General features: G+C 39.7%; 3 protein-coding genes across 4 annotated transcripts in view; 2 read left to right on the top strand and 1 right to left on the bottom strand.

Annotated features, from left to right (window-relative positions):
- The window catches only part of fgf22 (fibroblast growth factor 22), a 34,481-nt gene extending 30,343 nt beyond the window's left edge, over positions 1-4,138 (top strand). Inside the window, exon 3 of the mRNA XM_074635697.1 lies at positions 1,087-4,138. Within this exon, the coding sequence (XP_074491798.1) occupies positions 1,087-1,281 (195 nt within the window). The 3' untranslated portion in view covers positions 1,282-4,138. The remainder of the gene's footprint in view (positions 1-1,086) is intronic.
- Positions 1-19,623, bottom strand: part of polrmt (polymerase (RNA) mitochondrial (DNA directed)) — a 125,561-nt gene that overhangs the window by 102,150 nt on the left and 3,788 nt on the right. The window lies entirely within an intron of this gene.
- On the top strand, positions 17,210-19,404 carry LOC141767940 (granzyme B(G,H)-like). Its single transcript, XM_074635695.1, has 5 exons — positions 17,210-17,315; positions 17,398-17,548; positions 17,670-17,799; positions 18,050-18,316; positions 18,420-19,404. Exons 1-5 carry the CDS (start codon positions 17,255-17,257, stop codon positions 18,576-18,578), a joined length of 768 nt encoding a protein of 255 aa, XP_074491796.1. The 5' UTR covers positions 17,210-17,254; the 3' UTR covers positions 18,579-19,404.

Consider the following 19,623-nt stretch of genomic DNA (forward strand, 5'->3'; position numbering starts at 1 on the left):
TTTCTTAGGTTCTACTTTCATGTGATACCAGTAACTTCACTCTAGCTTTAAATCTGAGCCCGTTACAACCTAAAAATCATTCAATCTACTGAAATCCAAAAGTTGCGTTAAAGAAATAAGTATCGCTAAAGAACATTTTCATTAACGCAATATCGCATTAACTTTGACAGCCATATTAAGACGTATCTTCACAAACGGGCAGGAATATCTAGTTTGCTCTCATAAAAGTATCCTACCATTGGTATCAATGGATTCCTTAGGGTTTCTAGTTACATATGATACCAATATCTTCACTCTAGCTTTAAAACTGAGCCTGCTACGACCTAAAGATCGCAAGTTCCGTTAATGCGTTAAAGAAATTAGTGGCGTCAAAACAAATTTGCATTAACGCATTAACTTTGACAGCCCTATTAAAAAGTTTTTGTTTTTTTATATTACGACTTTATTTTGATTATTTTGAGCACATTTTGAGTACATTAAGGGTTCTGTTGTTCACCCAAAGTATTCTCAATATTTTTGGTTTTATGTGTGGTATTACAATATGAGGTATTTTGGGGTTTTGAGCTTTGTTTCTGCAACTGAAACCATTAAAAAGGGAAAGCAACATTTCATTCCAGCAACAATGTCCCAGTTATTCAGGATATTTCACAGACCTCATTGTGATCAGTTTCAGAGATCGGTCCCAATGAAAACTTAACTGCGAGTAACCAGAACATTGTTTCTGGAAGGACATGTTGCTTATGGGATTTAATGCGTCAAGCAGCTCAAATGAAATTCCACTGACAAACTGTATTGGGTTGATGGAAATCTGGTTGATATCTCCAAACTCCAAAACTATCTGCATGGCTAGACACACAATGCTGTTTTTTTGCAATCTGGGTGAACCAACCCTTTAATAATTTAGACTAAAAACTTCTATTGTGGCCTCTAGAAGACAAACAAGGGAAATACTTGATGCAAAAACTCAAACTCCTAAAATCAACTACAAACATCTGCAACATCTTTTACTGCAACAACAGACATTAACCTTTGAGCACAGCAGGAATAACCTCTTTAACCTCTCTGTCTTCCTCCCTCTGATCACAGGTAAAGTACAACCCAAGCTGCAAGTTCAAGGAGCGCATTGAGGAGAATGGCTACAACACGTACGCCTCCCTCCGTTGGAAGCACGGCGGCAGGCAGATGTTTGTCTCACTGAACGGGAGGGGGAAGCCACGGCGAGGTCACAAGGCTCGACGAAGACACCCGTCCACTCATTTCCTGCCCATGCTCCCCTCCTAGCTGCCCAAGTCTGAACTCTGACTCTGGCTCACCTGCCTCCTCACACTAGTGTTGATCTAGCCGTGACGGCTATCTTTATTTTTATTATTCCATCCTCCTGTCACATAAATGTACATTTGTTGAGGGTCGTAACATTTGTAGAGCTAGTATAATATGTACTTTTAAGTTATTTTCCCTAATGATGTTCAGTAATACAGTAAATATACAGTAGAATTATACTATCTCCAGGCATCTGTCTGGCTACAGTATCTGTCTGTGTGTCTGAACTGCATGTAAAGGGGTGTTTGGGTGACTTTAAGAGGAATAAAAAGGGACAGCAAAGCTATTTTAGATGCTCAGCTAAATAAGAATGGAAGCATCTGGTACAGCAAAAATTATCTTTTTTACTTTAAGTATGACTATTAAAACAAAAAAGAAGCAACTTTGAAATAGCTATAAATCAGGGCCATAGCTACAATTGAGGACACTGATGTTCTCAGTATTTTGGGGGGCTTTTAGAGGGGTTGTGGTCACTCTCTACAATTACATTTTTCAATGTATCATACCATGTTAAACACCTTTCTCATCTCCATCACATGTGGACCACCATTACTGTATGAAAAATTCCCATATCGAGTGATTTTCGGGTGTCTCACATCTGAAATCTATAACATTATATGTAAAACAAATATATATGTTTAATATTACATGTGCAACACAGTTTCACATATGATTAATTCACATTTACATGTGAAATGTAATAGTGGAATTGACGTGCTATTTTTTGAAAGGTCAAATCAGACTACTTTTAGGCCAACAAAACTAAATAAATGAAAAGCAAAATTGGTGTTCCTCCACCAGAATCTATGTGAGGAGTAATGTGGTGAGGGTGTATATAATTAAAATACAACATGAGAAATCTAAATAATTAATGAAAACTTGGGGGAACTGGACTCATGACCTTAGTATTTCTATCCTGGCTATGGCCCTGCTACAAATCCACCCGATTTGACTGTTATCAGTCCATTAAATAGGCGTTATCAGTCGCTACAAGTACCATAGATGTGGGTCATTAGGGGCCTACTACACCTACTATGTTGTAAAAGTGAAAGTGAAACTTAAAAGCGGCACGTTATAACGTAAAACTGAATGAAACGTCACGTATTGAACACAAACAAAAAGGCTTCTTTAGGTTTAGACAACAAAACTATAACTTCTTTAGGTTTAGGCAAAAAGCAACAGTTAGGTTTAGGCAACAAAACTACAACTTATTTTTGTTTAGGCAATAAAACTACAACTTCTTTAGGTTTAGGCAAAAAAAAACTACAACTTCTTTAGGTTTAGGCAAAAAAAACAGTTAAATTAAGGGAAAAACAGTGTTTTGGGTTAAAATAACTACGAACACAAAGACAACTACACATTGTTGGTTTTACATGGGATGCAAACTCCGGTCTCCTGGGTGAAAACCCTGTGTTTTGTGTCCCATCCATCGTCCCTGACCTCACCCCATATGGAGTTTCAGACTGTCTATACTACAGCGCCTGACTTACACTTCTGCTCCTGTCATAATTACTGCGATCGCTAGAGGTCGCTGTCGTGTTCTTTTATACCTTCTTTCGGTGATCTACCATGTGAATAGATGATAAAAAGATGTAGTAGGCCCCTATTGACTCACATCTATGGGGCTTATAGCGACTGATAACGCCTATTTAATAGCCTGACAACAGTCTAATCGGCTGACAAATCTCTTGGGATATACTGTACTGACACTACTGGATAAGAGACACTGATCTGCACCTGAACTGTACAGATGAGATGGAAATCTCTACTGACTCAAACACATTGATAAATGTGCTGTTCTGTCTGTATATGTCTACATATGACGAGAACACTAAGCTAACTACTGGGATAACATGCTGGATTTTTCTGAGATGACCTTTGTATGTTTATGCATGCTTCTGTCGGACTGCTTCTCCCATTCAGCTACCACAACTAATAGATTAGGAATCAGTATCAGAAAAAATGCATTGTGTCTCATCTAGTCTCTGATTCTTGGTCGTTAGTTCAGTTGTGAAATAATAATATACGTTTTGAGTCATTTAATGCATTATAGCGTAGATAAAGCAGCAACTTCATTAATTTTGTAGTAAATGGTTATTACATACTGCCTCTCTGTTAAGTCTTGCTAACATTTTCTCAACAACAAGGCTGTTGCTAATAGAACATTTAATATATTTAAAACATTTTGTACTCTTTAACTGTTTGAAGTTGATGTTTATTGTTATTTGTGTTGGATTGTAGACATACTGTTAAAAAAAGAAGGGAAAAAAGTAATCATATTCAGCTCATTTTTGTATGGTATTACTACTGGATATCGGTACATTTGTGATCCACGTATCATAAACAGCTGTCAGCTATAGGCCAGTAATAGTAGGTTGTACATAAGGCCAAAGTCTCAGAACAAACAGACTTTAGATTCATTTCAGCAAAGTAAAATCATTTGAGTGCCTTGGTCCATGCTGAGTTTGGTAAACCAATAAAAAATGTGGATAAATCATGAGTCATGGCTCACTCCCTTAAGCTAGCAAGCCTTTTGTAAATCATGTCTCCAAAATTATGAAGTGCAAAAATGGCATTTTAATCTTGTCTCGTGCGTGGCACTGATTGTCAAGTGTTGGTAACATCTCCATTAGAGCGCTCCGACATAATCCCCCTCCTCATCATAATCATGACAAAACTCACAGCAGGAGAGGCGTTGATGTGGAGGACCTCCCCGTGTCTGATGAAAGCTCCGCGGTTATGAACTATGCACCCGAGCATCAAGGTCATTTACACACAGACGAGCCCTCCAGTGGCACAGGAGGCCACTCGGTTCTTTTCAGCGAACAGAAAGGAGAGTCGGGGATGAATAGTGGCTGTTTGGGGTGAATAAAGGCCAACCTTTCAGCCTGTCATAATGTGAGATTACTGTGACGGGGTACATGTCTGGTCAGAATGGCGTGAAGTCACACTGTAGTTCAGCTGCAAAGGTCTGGGTGCAGCACACAAATATCAGTACGGGGGGTCTGGCAGTACTGTTGCCATGCAAATGTCTTTGTCCTCAGCTGTGCACCCTTGAGGGATTGTTACATTTTGAAAAGTAAAGACTACTTGTAATTGCTCCTTTTGTTGCTGTTGTATTTAAACTGTAAAATATAGTAATTTAAAGGAAAAGTTTGGCATTTTGGAAAATACGCTTATTCGCTTTCTAGCCCAGAGTTACATGAGAAGATCGATACCACTTTCATGTTTGTCTGTACCATAGAATGTATATAGAGATGGATGACGTGACAGTTCCCCAAAAGTGAAGCCAAAACATCGCAATCACCCCCTGGTACGGGTCATGAAGACTGCCTCCTCCATGTTAGTGGATGGGACATGGGCCAAACTAAAAAGGCAAAGTACATGTCAAATATATTTTCTTATCACCCTGATGTATGTCCAAGTACTTATTTTTCTGATTAGTTTGGTTTTAATTAGTTATTTGAGGCTGTAAAAAGCGGGTGAACAAGCTGAGGCAGTGCTCGGCTCGTGATTGGTTCGGGCGGGTGACCTCGATACCGCGGCTCCACCGCCTGATCATTACGTCGCAGAATCTGGCTTCAAATTCCGTCAAAATCTCAAGATGGCAGATCCCGTAGCTGGGAAATTTTGGCTTCACTTCTGAACAGTAGGAGGAAGTGGAGACGCGTTGTACATCTTTATATACAGTCTATGGTCTGTACGCTGAATATGAAGCTGCCACCAGCAGCTAGCAAACTTAGGTTAGCACAAAGATTGGAAACATGGGAAACAGCTAGCTGACTCTGTCCAAACGTAACAAAACCAGCCTATCAATGCCTCTTAAGCTCGCTAATTAAAACACATCTCATTTGTTTTACCCATACAAATGCTGCACTATAAAAATTACCAGTTGCCCTGCAACCAGCGGAGACTCCAAGAAATAGCACCCAATTAAGCAACACATTTTCATTCTTCAGTTTTTGCAGCAAGCTCGCAGTCCCCCCATGTTTCCAGTCTTTGTGCTACAACAGAGAGAATATATAGGATATATATTTCTGCTTTTTTGCTTTCTTGTAAGAAAATACTACTGTATGCAACTGTGCAGAATACAGTACATTTCAGTTTTACAGGTGTCTCTGAACATATGATCGTTATCCAACCCTCAGCTGGGACAGACACACTAAAACATGCACGGCACAGAGTAATCCCATTTTCTGCCTGTTCTCTCGATTGACTCGCCTCTTTGTCAGTGTCCTCCATCTTTTCTCCTCTACCTCTCCTCTCTCCTCTTTTAACCGTCCAAGAATCTCTCCTTTCTTCTTGGCCTGAGGGTGCGACTGGCTGTTGGTGCCAGTTCCAGGGACACCAAATGGGAGCTGTAATTATCATTGCTCCACCACTGTCCTGTCAGTGTGCTCGCCAGCAAAACAAGAGGGATCCGTTGGAAGTCCTGATCAAAAGCTTTGGCCTTTGATCGTGAAGCAAAAGGAAAAACCTAAACACTGTGCAAAATCAACGAGGAATGTCCCAAAGAGAGTCCAGGAGAATAGAAATGACAGCCATCCAGAAGACATCCTCGGCTCCTCCTCCGCCACGATGTGTTGATGTCAGGAGCACAGGTGTTTGGGCTGTGTTTGATGTGATCGGTGTAAGCACAGGACTGAGAGAGTGAGTCATGCGATGATGTTGTTGCTGTCAGATAGCACCTGGTAGGCTGCATGGAGCGTCATGTCTTTATGTTTCTGCAAAGGCCTGAATTTGCTGGACCTGTCTGCCCACTTAAGACATCATAAAGTACAGCACATCTTCAAATCAGCACATGCTTGAAAACACTACTTGGATGAAGGTGTTCCTCTGCATGACCCAATAAAAATAGTGTTTATAGAGAAGGTTACATTGACTGCTTCGAAATTAATTTGCAGCTGAGTGACAGAAAAATGTAATAATAGAAGCCCATTTTGAGGGCCTTAGCCAAAATCTACAGGGGCACAAGTCATGCTGCTTCAGCGACAACAAACCACAGCCTCTGGAACCTTTGAAACCCTGTGTGGTCATTTTCTCTCACAGTGACTGAAAAGAACTGTGGTGGGTGGGAAAGAAAAAAAGAGCCCCTCGCCACTCATAATACCAATCTTATGTATGTAGACGAAAATGGGAGGGATGGGAGGGGTTGGGGGGTGGCAGACGGACTAAGGCACAATTTTAAAGCGCTTATTGAATTGCCATTACAGCTCCTGAGACTAATTGTGGCTGTTGTGTGTCTCTCGGTGGCCTAGGGGGCTCTGGAGTGGCCCTGTATGCTCTTACTCAGTGGGGTTTTCAGACCGAGTGGCCCTGAAAGAGAACAGGACCACCGTAGATCAATGGCAAACCTTTCACTCTTTCACAGGCCCTCGCTAATCCTTCTCATTTGTCTGCCATTTGTTGAGGCACATTCACAGCTCCCTGAATTTAGGATTAGGCCTTGTTTTGTTACAAAAACAGCCCAAGTTATAATGCTGAATAGATGGACTAAAGGGTGGACGACGGATGAGTGTGTATGTGAGTTTTCGAGCATGTGTGTGTGTGTATGGTTATCAGGTATACACTACATACATGTATGTTTATGACTAAATTCATGAGAATGCAAAACCTATTCAGGGTTTTGTCTTAAATCCCATTTCAGTGATAAGTGGTGCAAAATGTTTGTAGTTTCCTTTGCGGAGGATTTGTTGTAATGTTCACACAGCAACACAGATCTAAAAAATTGCAGAATCATTCTGAACACTATTGAGTGATGTGAAACAATACCATGTTGAACACAGACACCGTGTGATCATTTTGTCTTTATGCGGGACTAGAAGTGGCAATTTGAATTTAAAATGTTCCAACCTTCTGGACACCAGTGGGTGTATCATTACCTTGTGTTCAGACAGAACACGAGGTGCATTTTAGGGGAGGAACGATTGCATGCAAGGTTTTTGCCCTCATCCCAGCCAGGGCTTCAAGAATTTGCTTCACAAACATTGAACGGTGAGAGAAAAAAGGAGAAAGACTGGGGGGAAATTAGAGAAAAAAATGGATTTACGTCCAGAAGTTCCGCTTGGCCATTTCTAGTTAATTTACAGTTAGAGCACATTGGCTGTTTGGGGTGAATAAACATGGACTGCACAAATGGACCAGTGGTCAAATTTGCGCAAATTACGTGGCAAAATCTCTTTGTTTAGAAATGTGTGTTACACAATTATATAAATTTAAAGGGAATTGTACAAAGTAATGAATGTAAAAAGGGTAGGTGTAATAAGCTAAAGCTTCAGCCTACACCTTTTCAGTGAGCATAAAACTTGCTTTGGTTTGTGACTACCTCAAAAGTAATGAGTTAGGGGCACCGCTGTAGCTCACCTGGTAGAGTGGGCGCCCCATGTACCAAGGCTGAGTCCTTACTGCAGTGGCCCAGGGTTTGAATCCAACCTGTGGCCCTTTGCTGCATGTCATCCCCTCGCTCTCCGTCTTCCATAAGTAACTCTCTCTCACATTCAATAAAGGCATTAAAAAGCCCCCCAAAAGAGGTAATGACTTATTGTTTTTATGTGTGTATTTGAGTTCTGTACGTTGAAAACGACCAAAATAAACTAAACTAAACTATCTCTTAAAACTTTCTATCTCTAGAGATACCAAATATGTCATACTATGGAAGAAAATGTGCATTCAGTTATGCAAAAAAACATAAAGGGCCCTATTTAAACGTTCTATAGAGCATGGTGTAAAGTGCATGGTGCAAGTGTATTTAGGACGTGTCCAACTCCACTTTTGCTAGTTAAGCGGCGCATAATCTAGGCACAAAGTAAAGCGCATGGGGCAAAGGGGTTGTGTTTAATCTCTTAATTAATCATAGGTGTGTTTTGGGCTTAACAGATAAAACCAATCAGTTTCATCTCCCATTCCCTTTAAAAGTCAATATGAGCAATACAGAATGCCCGAGAGCCTTACTTCATTATATTCCATTATATTCTGAATTGCCAGCTGCCGCCTGAATTTTGTGTTTTCCTTAACATAAATAAAAACATTGTTCTAGCGCCGACACTGTGTTTAACTGAGGAGGAGGAGAGCTGCTACACTTCCCAATGTGTGTAACAAGCAGAGTGTACGCGTGTTGTGAACCTGCCTATGAGGCGCATCTTACTATCGGAATAAAAAATAGAAGGAAACTATTGCGCCAGACTTTAGACCAGGTATTTGTTGGTCGATGGTGCAATGGCTTTCTGCTGCCTCAAGATAACAATGCACCAACAAAGCACCTGACCACACCTCATTTTAAGACCAACACGCCCATGGGCGCACAGATGGGCGCATGTATATTTGGTACTTACACGACGTGGACACTGGGCGTGACAATGACAACTGCGTCGGTCTGAAACAGCACTGTGCGCCGCTTTCCGCAGGGTGTAAGACAGGGCCCCTAGACTCCTACTACACTCGATGTAACGGCACAAATTGAGTGTAAAATTTTTGTTATAACTTTGGAGCAACTTCAGGAGGAATGAAAGGGTGAATATCAGGGTTAAAGAGTTTAAAGGTTTGCTGACTTGATGAGACGATTGTCACCACTTAGCAGTGGTATCATTTACGGTTAACATTGCTCTGTCAAAAAATGAAAATACAGGGGTTCTAACAGTTTCACATGCCGTCTTTTCATATATCCACTACTTCATCTGAGAACAAAGTTCACTGTCCCGTGTCTCCTTTTGAAAATAAACATTTCATAAGAAAGAGGAAAAGCATGAACAAATTGATTCATCACAGTCAAATACCTGCAAAGGAAATGCAATTTCATTAAAGTTGCAATGATTCCCTTTGAAGCCTCGAGTTTGTCCTCATTGTGCTCTGTCTGAACCTGAGAGTGTGCTCGGACAGTCTTGGCAGCCTGCAGCAGAGCCATCAGACTGAGAGCTTCTCATCACTGACTGGATTAGTGTTCATGTCTGAAGCCACTTACTGGACATTAGACGGGGCTGCTGAGTGGCACATGCGCCACATTTCTCCTAAAGCCCTGCCATGCCACGCCGCAGGTATGTGGGGCCGACCGGCCAAACCCCATGTCGGGCATTCTCTGGATGCCTGCAGTCGTGCCAGACACCAGGGGACAAGGTGAAGAGGTGGACGGAGGGATGATTGTGTGAATCAGAATGGATGAGAGAGGAACAGTAAGGAAAGTAAATGATTATAATCTCATATGGGTGGATAAACTGGAAAGATTATTATATTAGCAAGATGTACTGAGGAAGAAAATGAAAATTCCTCCTTGTTGTGTTTAAAGTTAGAGAGAGACAGAGTGCAGACATAGATGTCATAGTTACAACGTGTGGTGACATTAAACTAAATTGTTGTATTGGTGGCACAGGTGCTCAAGCACAAAATTTGATCTTAAAAGCTTCAATTTAAAAGAATAGAAATGTAATTATTTGCTTTCTTGCCGAGAGTTAGATGAGAAGATTAATACCACTCTCATATCTGTACAGCAAATGTGAAGCTAGAGCCAGCAGACGGCTAGCTTAGCATAGCATAAAGTCTGAAAACAGGGTCAAACAGCTAGTCTGGCTCTCTGCAAAGGTTATAAATGCACCTACAAGCACCTCTAAAACTCGAATTAACACATTATATAGATGAAGTTATATAAACTTAAGTGTACAAACGATTCCTTGGCCTGGAGCAGTTACTTTGCTCGTGAGGTTGCCAAGCAACCAGTGGAGACTCGAGACTAAACAAATGCAATATAATGTGTTAATTAGTGAGCTTTAGAGGGGCTGAGCCTGGCTAGAAGTTTCCCCCTGCTTCCAGTTTTTATGCTAACTTAAGCTCATCAGCAGTAGAGATACGAGAGTGGTATCTATCTTCTAATCTAACTCTCATCATAAGAGCAAATACATCCTTACCCTTATATAGCCAATATCTCCTTACCAATCTTAACTGTTGTTTGTCTGTCAGAGCATGCATGTTTAAAAAAAAAAAAAAGAAGAAGGAGGAATAATGTGCAATCAACAGTTTAAGTGTGTTTCAAGTAGAGGCCAGTATTAGGACATAGGACACAAGGATACCAGGGCTCGAATTTAAGGGAGTCCCATCGTCCCCGAGACGACAATTTTGGGACTGTCGTGGGACAGAAAGTAGACCTAGCCTAAAAAATGTATATACATAACAGTGATTAAACCATAACATACTCTGACGAAGTTGTAAATGTAGAATTGCGAGAGAGTACACAATTCAAGAGTGCGCGGGCACACAGCGAGAAAAGACAAAGACAGACACAAACTCCAACCACGCTCTCTGTCTCTCTCTCTGTCTGTCTCTCATTGGCGCATGCCAGTCAGGTGGCCTTCTCACATGTGCACACAGGTACGCGCACACCCCCTGTGTTTAGAGATGTCTAAGAAATGGTAACGCAAAGTTTACAGATAATACAATACTAAAAAAAGTTGATTTATTAATTGAATGCATGTGATATTAATAAATCAAATGAATATGTATGAATATGTACAAATGTGAGTCACTTTTTTGTCCTCTCTCACTTTGTTATTCTAGTTTCATTCATTAATTCTTTTGATGTTTTTTTCTGCTGCTTATATTTGAACTGAATTTGCAATAAATTAAAGTATTGCAATCTAATTTACAATACTGCTTTAATGTATGATCATTTTTGTAAAACATTGATTTGTTTTATTTCTGTTTCTAAGTCTGTTTTGTTGACATTTTTTAAGTCTATTTAATATTTATGCCAAGCATCACTTTTGATAATATAGGAGTCATTTTATAATTGGGACCGCTAGTATTTACTTCGGGACGGTTTAAATTTTATTTCGGGACGATTTGGGACGATTTGGGACGGTGGTGAAAAAGTTAAGTCCTGAATGCTACACTCAAGATGTACTTTGGTTTAAAAGGCTAACAAGAAATGCTAACTATTTGGTTGCAATTGTTTAAAACTGCTGCTGTATGTCTTAACTGGAATCATTTTTCTCCATCTACCATCGCTTCACTCTTAGTGTAGTGTTACCTTAAACATGGGAGACAGGTGTGCACTCTAAGAAAAGTCCGTAAAAATACGGGCAAATGTAACGTGTTAATATGAAGGAATTTTCTGTATCAATCTTTTACAGGTTTTTTACCCGTATTTTTAAATGACGCATTGCATTGTGGGAACAAGAACTATGAACTATGAATGTTAACATGAGCAAAAAGTAAATTACAGATTTTTAATGAATTCGTGTTTACAAGAGGGGAAAAAAATTACTTGAAGGAAAAATAAACATGTTCAATTTGTATATATTGTGATGGATTTATTTGATTGCGTTGCTGTAGCCTATTAGCTATTTAAAGCTGTTTATCACAGAACAGTACATTGTGATGGATACCAGTCATTGTGTTGTAATTTTACAGAAATGTCTTCTTTAAGATTTACAGAAGTGTCCGTGAATGGTACGGAGGACATCCTGAATCAACAGAAATTTCCTTTTTAGGGTTGAAGGAAATGTCCGTAAACTTAACGGAAAATGTCCCGGTAATTTTCTGCCAGGACATTATCCGTTTTTCTACAGATTTTTTTCTTAGAGTGTGGGCATCACGGGCCGAACATCAATATATCTCTTTATTTAATGTAGCTTCAGCTACTGGCTGTGATGCTATGATCAACATTTTTGAGTATGTTTTTACACAGATGAGTATAAAGTTGTATAAAGGTGGCACCACTCCTGCGACTGCTAAACTGTCAATATATAGGAACATAATCAAAATGTATATAAGCAATCAAAATAAAATCTAAGAGTATAAGAAGATCACTGAAATGGTGGTGGCAGCCTGAAGGGGCACAGACCATCTCCTATATAGTTTGGCCAGCTGAGGCAGGCCAGCCACATGTTGGCCAGCGTCCCAGTCAACATCATGAGGTTGTCTTTGGCTGTTAGTGACTGGAAAAGACCAAAGTCAGTGCCGCTTCATGCAAAGTTTTAGCCGTGCCAAAGCCTATCCACCCTGCACCTCAAGCCCCGCTGTGTGAAGTAATTCTTCATGCCAGTGAAACCAGACAGACTCTGTGTTTTGTCACCGCATGCATGGCGGTACTTTTTCAACACCACAGTTTTTTTTAATTCAAAGTTTAACAGGTGGATTTTCTTCCATGAAAAGCATTTTTTTCATGAACAATGTCAAAATCTGCTTTCTGTTTCCTGTTAGGAGACTTAGAAATAAAGCAGGTAAGGTTTTTATTGGATTAAAACCTGTGGGCTGTATCAGACAATTAGCATTTCCTCTGTCATGGTCTGTCATCATGTTGTAGGAGAAAGAACTTGACACTAGCTGAGTCTGTAAGGGAACAATCTTCCACTCCAATCCTGGCTAAAACTAGGGCTTTAAAAACAAGCTGTACGTAATGTTTATTTTGTTCTTTACCATAGACATATATGTAGACAGATTGTGGAACAGTAACAGTGAAATTCAGACCGAAGCATTCTAGCAAGACCGCTGTGTCTAGACAGGCTGCGGGGTTCAACATCAGGCCAAAGTCAGGGGCCTAAAGGACCAATGACAAATCCCTCCTGGCTCGTCATCTTTGTACATTATATGAAGGTTCGAAAAACATATGATAGTGACAAACACACTGCCTCTAAAATCGTCCTCAATGTTTCTATGTCTACATGTAGAGTAGGCCCCCTCAGCTCATAATTCCAGCCATAGTAACATATTCACATAAGGTGTCCATCACTTTTCTAACAATCTTTAAAAGTTTCCTGCTCAAACACAGAGGCAGACAGATCAATCTCAACCCTACTGACATTTACATTAACACCAACATGACCACTACAGAAATCAAAACAATGCAGTAGCTATCTAGTACCTTTCTCCCATCCTGTCCTGCACTTCCCCAGCCTCAGCACCAGACTCAGTGGCTGCAGCCCTGAGAACTCAAATTGATCAGGCCTCTGAGGCTCTGAGGTCTTGTGTTTCATCCTCGAACCAGGAAGATTCTGTTGCTGTTTATGAGAAATTTTGATTTTAAAAGTTCTCTATACAGAATTCAGAGCATATCTATTGCCTCCCCACGGCTCTCAATGGTGCTAACAACACGGATAGTGCAAACAACGGTAACAGTGCTAACAGTGTTAACCTGAGGGGGAACCGGAGGGTGGGTGCTACGTTTATGTGAAAACTGTAACCGCTGTATGAGTGCAGTGCAGAGCGGCGGTCGTGAGCTAGCCAGTGGGACACGCTCACATGCACGAACATGCACTAAAAGGCACACGAGGCCGGCCCACCATGAAAACAAAGCACAGAAAAGCTCTGATTACAGCACACACAGAGGGAGAGTGACTTCATTCTCTGCTTCATTACTCCACTATATCTTTACATATCAATATTAATGTTCCTGATATTGAATTTAAAACCTTTAAGCATTTGAAATGTTATGTTTGTATCTGATTATGTGGTGTAGCTGCACCACATAATCAGATATCAGGCTATTGGTTGCCTTCTTTAGGATGTTGAACTGATATGGACATCTCTAAAGCACAGCATTAAATATTCTGGATCTTTTTGGACTTCGCTGCCATGTCAGACCTATTTTATACATTCTTCTAATGTGCTAATTATAACATACAAATATCTAATTTTAAGTAGGGTACAGTCCTGAGAAGGATGGCTCCTTTTCATATATCACTGTCCCACTTAATCCCACGTCACAAACCATGAGACACTACCCCATGTATTTGTAGTGGGATGACACAGTGGGATGATTGCTCAAAGTGAGGGAGTTGACTTTAATGTGGCACAGAGGGCAGACAGATGCTGTTAGGAAGATTCATCAGACAGCTCAATTTGTGACTTTAACATTAGATTTGCATTGATGGAGAAGCAGCACCCTCTGATGGTGAAAAAGCAGAGTAGTTTTTAAAGTCTTGTTGTGAACTCTGGCACGCTCTGCTGGATATCTGGAAGTACTAACAGAGTAACACTAACAGCTGAGATGATATATACCGCAAGTGATGTTACACTTGATGGATGTATCGATCGATGGATTGATCATGTAGATATAGAAAGAGACAACATAATGTAGGAAGACTTGCATCAAACTTAATTTTCCTGTCACCCCTCTCCCCATCAAAGTTACACTCAAATGTACCAAATGACCAAATCCACTAAGATTAAAAGTGGTACAAATGTTTATTGTTGTAGTGAGTATTGAGATTTTGCATAGGGTATGTAAATATTATTTTTTAACTATGCTTTAATTTGGAACAATAGCTGGTGTGTTATGCAAATGCATAAAATTGGCATGATAAAACAGGTATCCACTGTGGAGTAGATGGCAAAGCTGAGCATGGAAATAGCAGCACAGGACACAGATGCCACCGGCTGGCAATAAACTGTAATTACGCAGAAACGTCATCATATTAAAGCTTTACACGGATAATGTTGTGTAGTTTGTGTCAAACAAATGGCAGATTAAACGTTTAATATAATAAATTATTGTTTTACAATATGAGTATAATACTCAAGTCATTATTTGTCTCCAAAGTTTCAAAAATATGAGTGATTATTAAGGGGAAAGATTATATTTTGAACAATATTAAAACTGTGAGATAATCTCACACAATGAGATAAAAAAAAAAAACAGCTAATAAAAACTAAACTAATAAATACTAAAAATAAATTAAAATATTTATATTCAGCCAATTCTCATTCCCAGGGCGTCAAATACAGACGCTTTGTCACCGCCATCGGCATTCGATACCGCCACACAAGGCACCCTCTCACAGCAGTATGAGACATGCCGGGCTTTCCATTAAATACAACGTAAACCCATCTGCAGCACCAGTAAACGCACAGGGAAAGTGCGCCAGGAATGTGGTGACGTATTATAAAGAGCGAAAGAGACACACAGGGCGGGCGGCTGGGGAGGTGGATGGGTCCAACAAACACATGCTTTCATCCAGGGGACCGCTGTTCGTAATCAGCTGTTCGTTTGTGTCCCGTGTCCACAATGTCAAGTCACACTTGCACTGTACAAACGCAGTCATTTTAAGCCCAACCATGTTGTGTATTTCCTAAACCTAACTAAGTGCTTTTGTTGCCTAAACCTAAGCATGTGTTTTTCTTCATTTCACAACATGAAGCACGTGTTTACTGCGACCGAAAAGTGGAGCCGAGGGGGTTGTTAAGCATGTGTTTAGTGCTACAGAAAAAGTGACGCAGAGCGGTCTGACAAAGCGTCAGTATGTGACGAGCTGGGATGAAACCATGTTGTTATTTTATATCTTCAGAAACATCTGTGGAAAAAAATTCTAAATATTGTACATATTATTATTGGATTATAATTATTGATGCAGTCATGTGTACCTCACTTTAATGTTATGGCTGGTAATGTTGGGGCCAATTTTAATATTAACAAAACCCCTCAGGGTAAGTTTAAAGTAGTACTAGTCTTCTATCGCTGCTTGAGGTGTAGAGACTCTGACCTCTGCCTGCACCTAAAAGGCCGTATTGAGTACAACACAAATCCAGCTAGTGTTTATGGATTGCATTAAGCCTTCAGTATCCACAATTAAAAAGATATGTTTTATGGCACTTCAAAACATGTTCCGCTGTCTACAAAATAATGATAAAATCAATAAGCTATGGTTTCACAACTGCGACTGTGGGAACATCAATGCTCAAACATGCAGCTGGAAACTGTGGTTTCTGTGGTTCTTCAAGATTGTCGCACAATTCAAAGAAATGTTTGGGTTGTGGTTTGTATCATGCAGATACACACGACAGAATACTGGTGATGCGTCTGTGTTTTCCGCTTAATCTGTTTATTCAGATCATTTGTTGTAGCAACATAGTAGTATGCACAAAAAGCAAGTGAAGAACAAACATGGTCCAAAATGAATCAAATTGAGAGAATGAAAGTGTCGTAGATTCTAAATGAACATGACTGGTGGAGGAAAATGGATTCATGCAAAATAAGTCTGTGTTGATGCACATGGCGGATTATAGCAAGTAATTCAACCTTTTGATGTTGGATTGAGTTGCAGAAAGCACTGGGAAAAGCTATTGTGGATCCATTTGCTCTTTTCTGCATGCTTCCACGCTTTGAAACCTTTCTCATGTGTCTGATTAATACATTTAGTTGAGTGATGCCTCCTCTTCACATTTTACTTATTTTACCTCATACTTTATAAACACTAACATGTTCCACTGTCGTCAAGAGAAACACTGACAGGTGAGTCATGATGCTCCTTTAGACTTCTAGCTGTCAGTCATTCAGTCACCACGTGACTTTAGAGCATTAGTTTCATACTTATGACTGTGAAAATATCGACACTCAGACCTGAAGCTGAAACTGCGGTTTCTGTTACTCATTTAGTTTTGGTGCAACATCGCAGGGACAAAAGACAACAGCCCAGAAAGTCACAACTAAAAAGTAGATCCATAACAAAGAAATTTGGCTTTTCTCTTCAGTGCATCTAACTAAAGATCACTTAAGATTAATCTGTGTTATTCAAACAGTGAGAAGGACAAAGAATTACCCAAATAATAAAAATACAGAGGTTGTCAGATACTTAAAGTGCCACAGATACAAAAGGAAAACTGAAGATATTGAATGACACCAAATGTATAAAAAGAATAAATGGGTCAACATTACAAACTGTGTGAAAACTCAACCCATGCTGATCACATAATGTTTGTACGTGCTTCAGGCTGCTGAGGCTGCTGAACCACATGCTTTACATTTACTGTAACAATAGCAATACTCATTTCTTTACTGACCACATGCACTCATCACTATAAGACAATTAAAGTTCGCACCCACACACAGAAGAAGCAGCTAAAGCAGTCTTAGTGAAGCAGATGAAAACCACAGAGTCGCTCACTGAGCATACTGCGGAATAAAAGGGTCGACTTGACACCTCAAAGACAACAGGTTGAAATTGCTGCCAGAATGATGCATGCTCCGCACAGGTTTCTGCTTTTTCATCTCCTGACATGTTTTGGACTTCACGGTGAGATTACCACATCTGGTTATAAGTCTCTGATCTACAATTGCTACATTAACTAATCCTTATTTTCCTATTATCTTTAAAGCACTTGGGAGTGAAATCATACATGGGCAAAAAGCCCCGGAGAAGTCAATGCTGTATATGGCCTCGGTGCAGAACAGAAGAAAACATCATGTATGTGGAGGATTCCTCATCAATGAAGACTTTGTGGTCACTGCTGCACACTGTGATGACCAGTGAGTTTTCCTCTATCAGCAATATTTGAACCATGTAATGAGAAGTAAAAACCAAAAAAATTATTTTGTCAACACAACTAAAGAAACAGTACTGACAACCTCTCAATGATCATTCTCTCAGGCATCCTACAAGTGTCGTTCTTGGGGCCCACAATCTCAAGGTTGATAAGAAAATGAGATACCGTGTAAAGAAATGGAAGTTTCCATCTTATGTGAATGTCGAAAAAGGGGATGACATCATGCTCCTCAAAGTAAGTAGATATTTAATCAGTCTAACAGTCTCAGGGGAAGAAAAAACTGTGCTGTAAAATCTCTTACTTTCATGTTCTGTTTAATCCCCCCAAAACTGTAAAACAGCAAAGCACTAATATCAACACTCAGGGCAGCTCCATCTTCCACCAATTCCTTTTTAACTTGAGGCCTAAAGAAGGATAATAAGTATGCTGTAAATTGGTCTTTGCTAGCTTTTAATGTTTACTTTGTGATTTTGTGTGTCTCCAGCTGTCTAGGAAAGCTCGACTGGACAAAAGAGTACAACCGATTGAGCTTCCAGAGACTCAGATTGAGTTAGAAAATAATGAAAAGTGCCTCGTAGCTGGATGGGGTTACACAAGTACTGGTGGTAAAGTTGTTGATGTGCTGCAAGTGGTGGATGTGCCTATCGTTAACCCGGAGGACTGTAAGAAGCAATGGAGTCATAGGAGAGTTAATCTTCCTGCCAATGTTATCTGTGCAGGTGGATATGGCACAGACAAGGGATTCTGTCAGGTCCGTTTTCGATCCGTTCACAAAAATATCAACTGGTTTCTAGTCTAAATGGTTTCTAGTCTTTGAAATTGAATAAACAAATGAAGCTTCTTCCTCCTCACAGGGTGATTCTGGTGGTCCTCTGGTGTGCAACGGGAAGGCTGTTGGTGTTGTCTCTTTCAACTTCAAAAGAAACTGTGACTACCCAAATTTACCTAACGTCTACGTAAATATATCAAAATACCTTTCCTGGATCAAAAAGATTCTCAAGAAAAACTATTGATAAATGTAACAATTCAGCATACTTTTATTGTACTGTATTGTCTGGCTCCTCAGCTCTAGAACAGCTTTCCACTGAGCATCAGGTCCGCTGACACCGTCGCTGCCTTTAAATCAAGTCTCAAAACTCACTTTTACAAAATGGCCTTTCTTAACAGCTGACAAACGTTCTTTCTTATCATGAGCTGGCTGATTGTTTGTTTTTTAATATATATGTATACATGTATTTTTCTTTTCAATATGCTATACAATAATTATCGTTTTCTACCTTTTGCTCTTGTAATTAAATCTGTTTATGCCTTAAAAATGTATACTTTTTGCTTAAAAGTGCTCTATAAATAAAACTATCATTATGATTAGAGGAGGTATTGTTGTGTTTAAGTTGCCCTGTCAGTGTCAGTCTGAAGTTAAAATAAAAGTTCAATGTAAAATGTTAAATACTGTACTTTCTTTCTTGTGGTTACATAAACAATTAGGGCTGTCAATCGATTAAAATACTTAATTGCAAATTAATAACACATTTGTTATCTGTTCAATATGTACCTTGAAGGGAGATTTGTCAAGTATTTAATACTCTTATCAACATGGGAGTGCTTTATGCAAATGTATGTATACATTTATTATTGGAAATCAATTAACAACACAAAACTATGACAAATATTGTCCAGAAACCCTCACAGGTACTACATTTAGCATAAAAAATATGCTCAAATCATAACACGGCAAACTGCAGCCCAACAGGCAACAACAGCTGTCAGTGTGTCAGTGTGCTGACTTGACTATGACTTTTCCCAAAACTGCACGTGATTATCATAAAGTGGGCATGTCTGTAAAGGGGAGACTCGTGGGTACCCATAGAACCCATTTTCATTCACATTATCTTGAGGTCAGAGGTCAAGGGACCCCTTTAAAAATGGCCATGCCAGTTTTTTCTCTGCAAAATTTAGCAAAAGTTTGGAGCGTTATTTAGCCTCCTTTGCGACAAGCTAGTATGACACGGTTAATACCAACGGATTCATTAGGTTTTGTAGTTTCATATGATTTATATG

This window comes from Sebastes fasciatus, chromosome 5, assembly GCF_043250625.1.
Source record: "Sebastes fasciatus isolate fSebFas1 chromosome 5, fSebFas1.pri, whole genome shotgun sequence".
Taxonomy (NCBI): Eukaryota; Metazoa; Chordata; class Actinopteri; order Perciformes; family Sebastidae; genus Sebastes; species Sebastes fasciatus.

Bases quoted from the DNA above. Each gene is read 5' to 3' on its own strand.
- LOC141767940 (XM_074635695.1), top strand. From the start codon at position 17,255: ATGATGCATGCTCCGCACAGGTTTCTGCTTTTTCATCTCCTGACATGT. The intron at 17,549-17,669 runs GTGAGTTTTCCT...TCATTCTCTCAG, and splicing joins GCTGCACACTGTGATGACCA to GCATCCTACAAGTGTCGTTC. The intron at 18,317-18,419 runs GTCCGTTTTCGA...TCCTCCTCACAG, and splicing joins CAGACAAGGGATTCTGTCAG to GGTGATTCTGGTGGTCCTCT.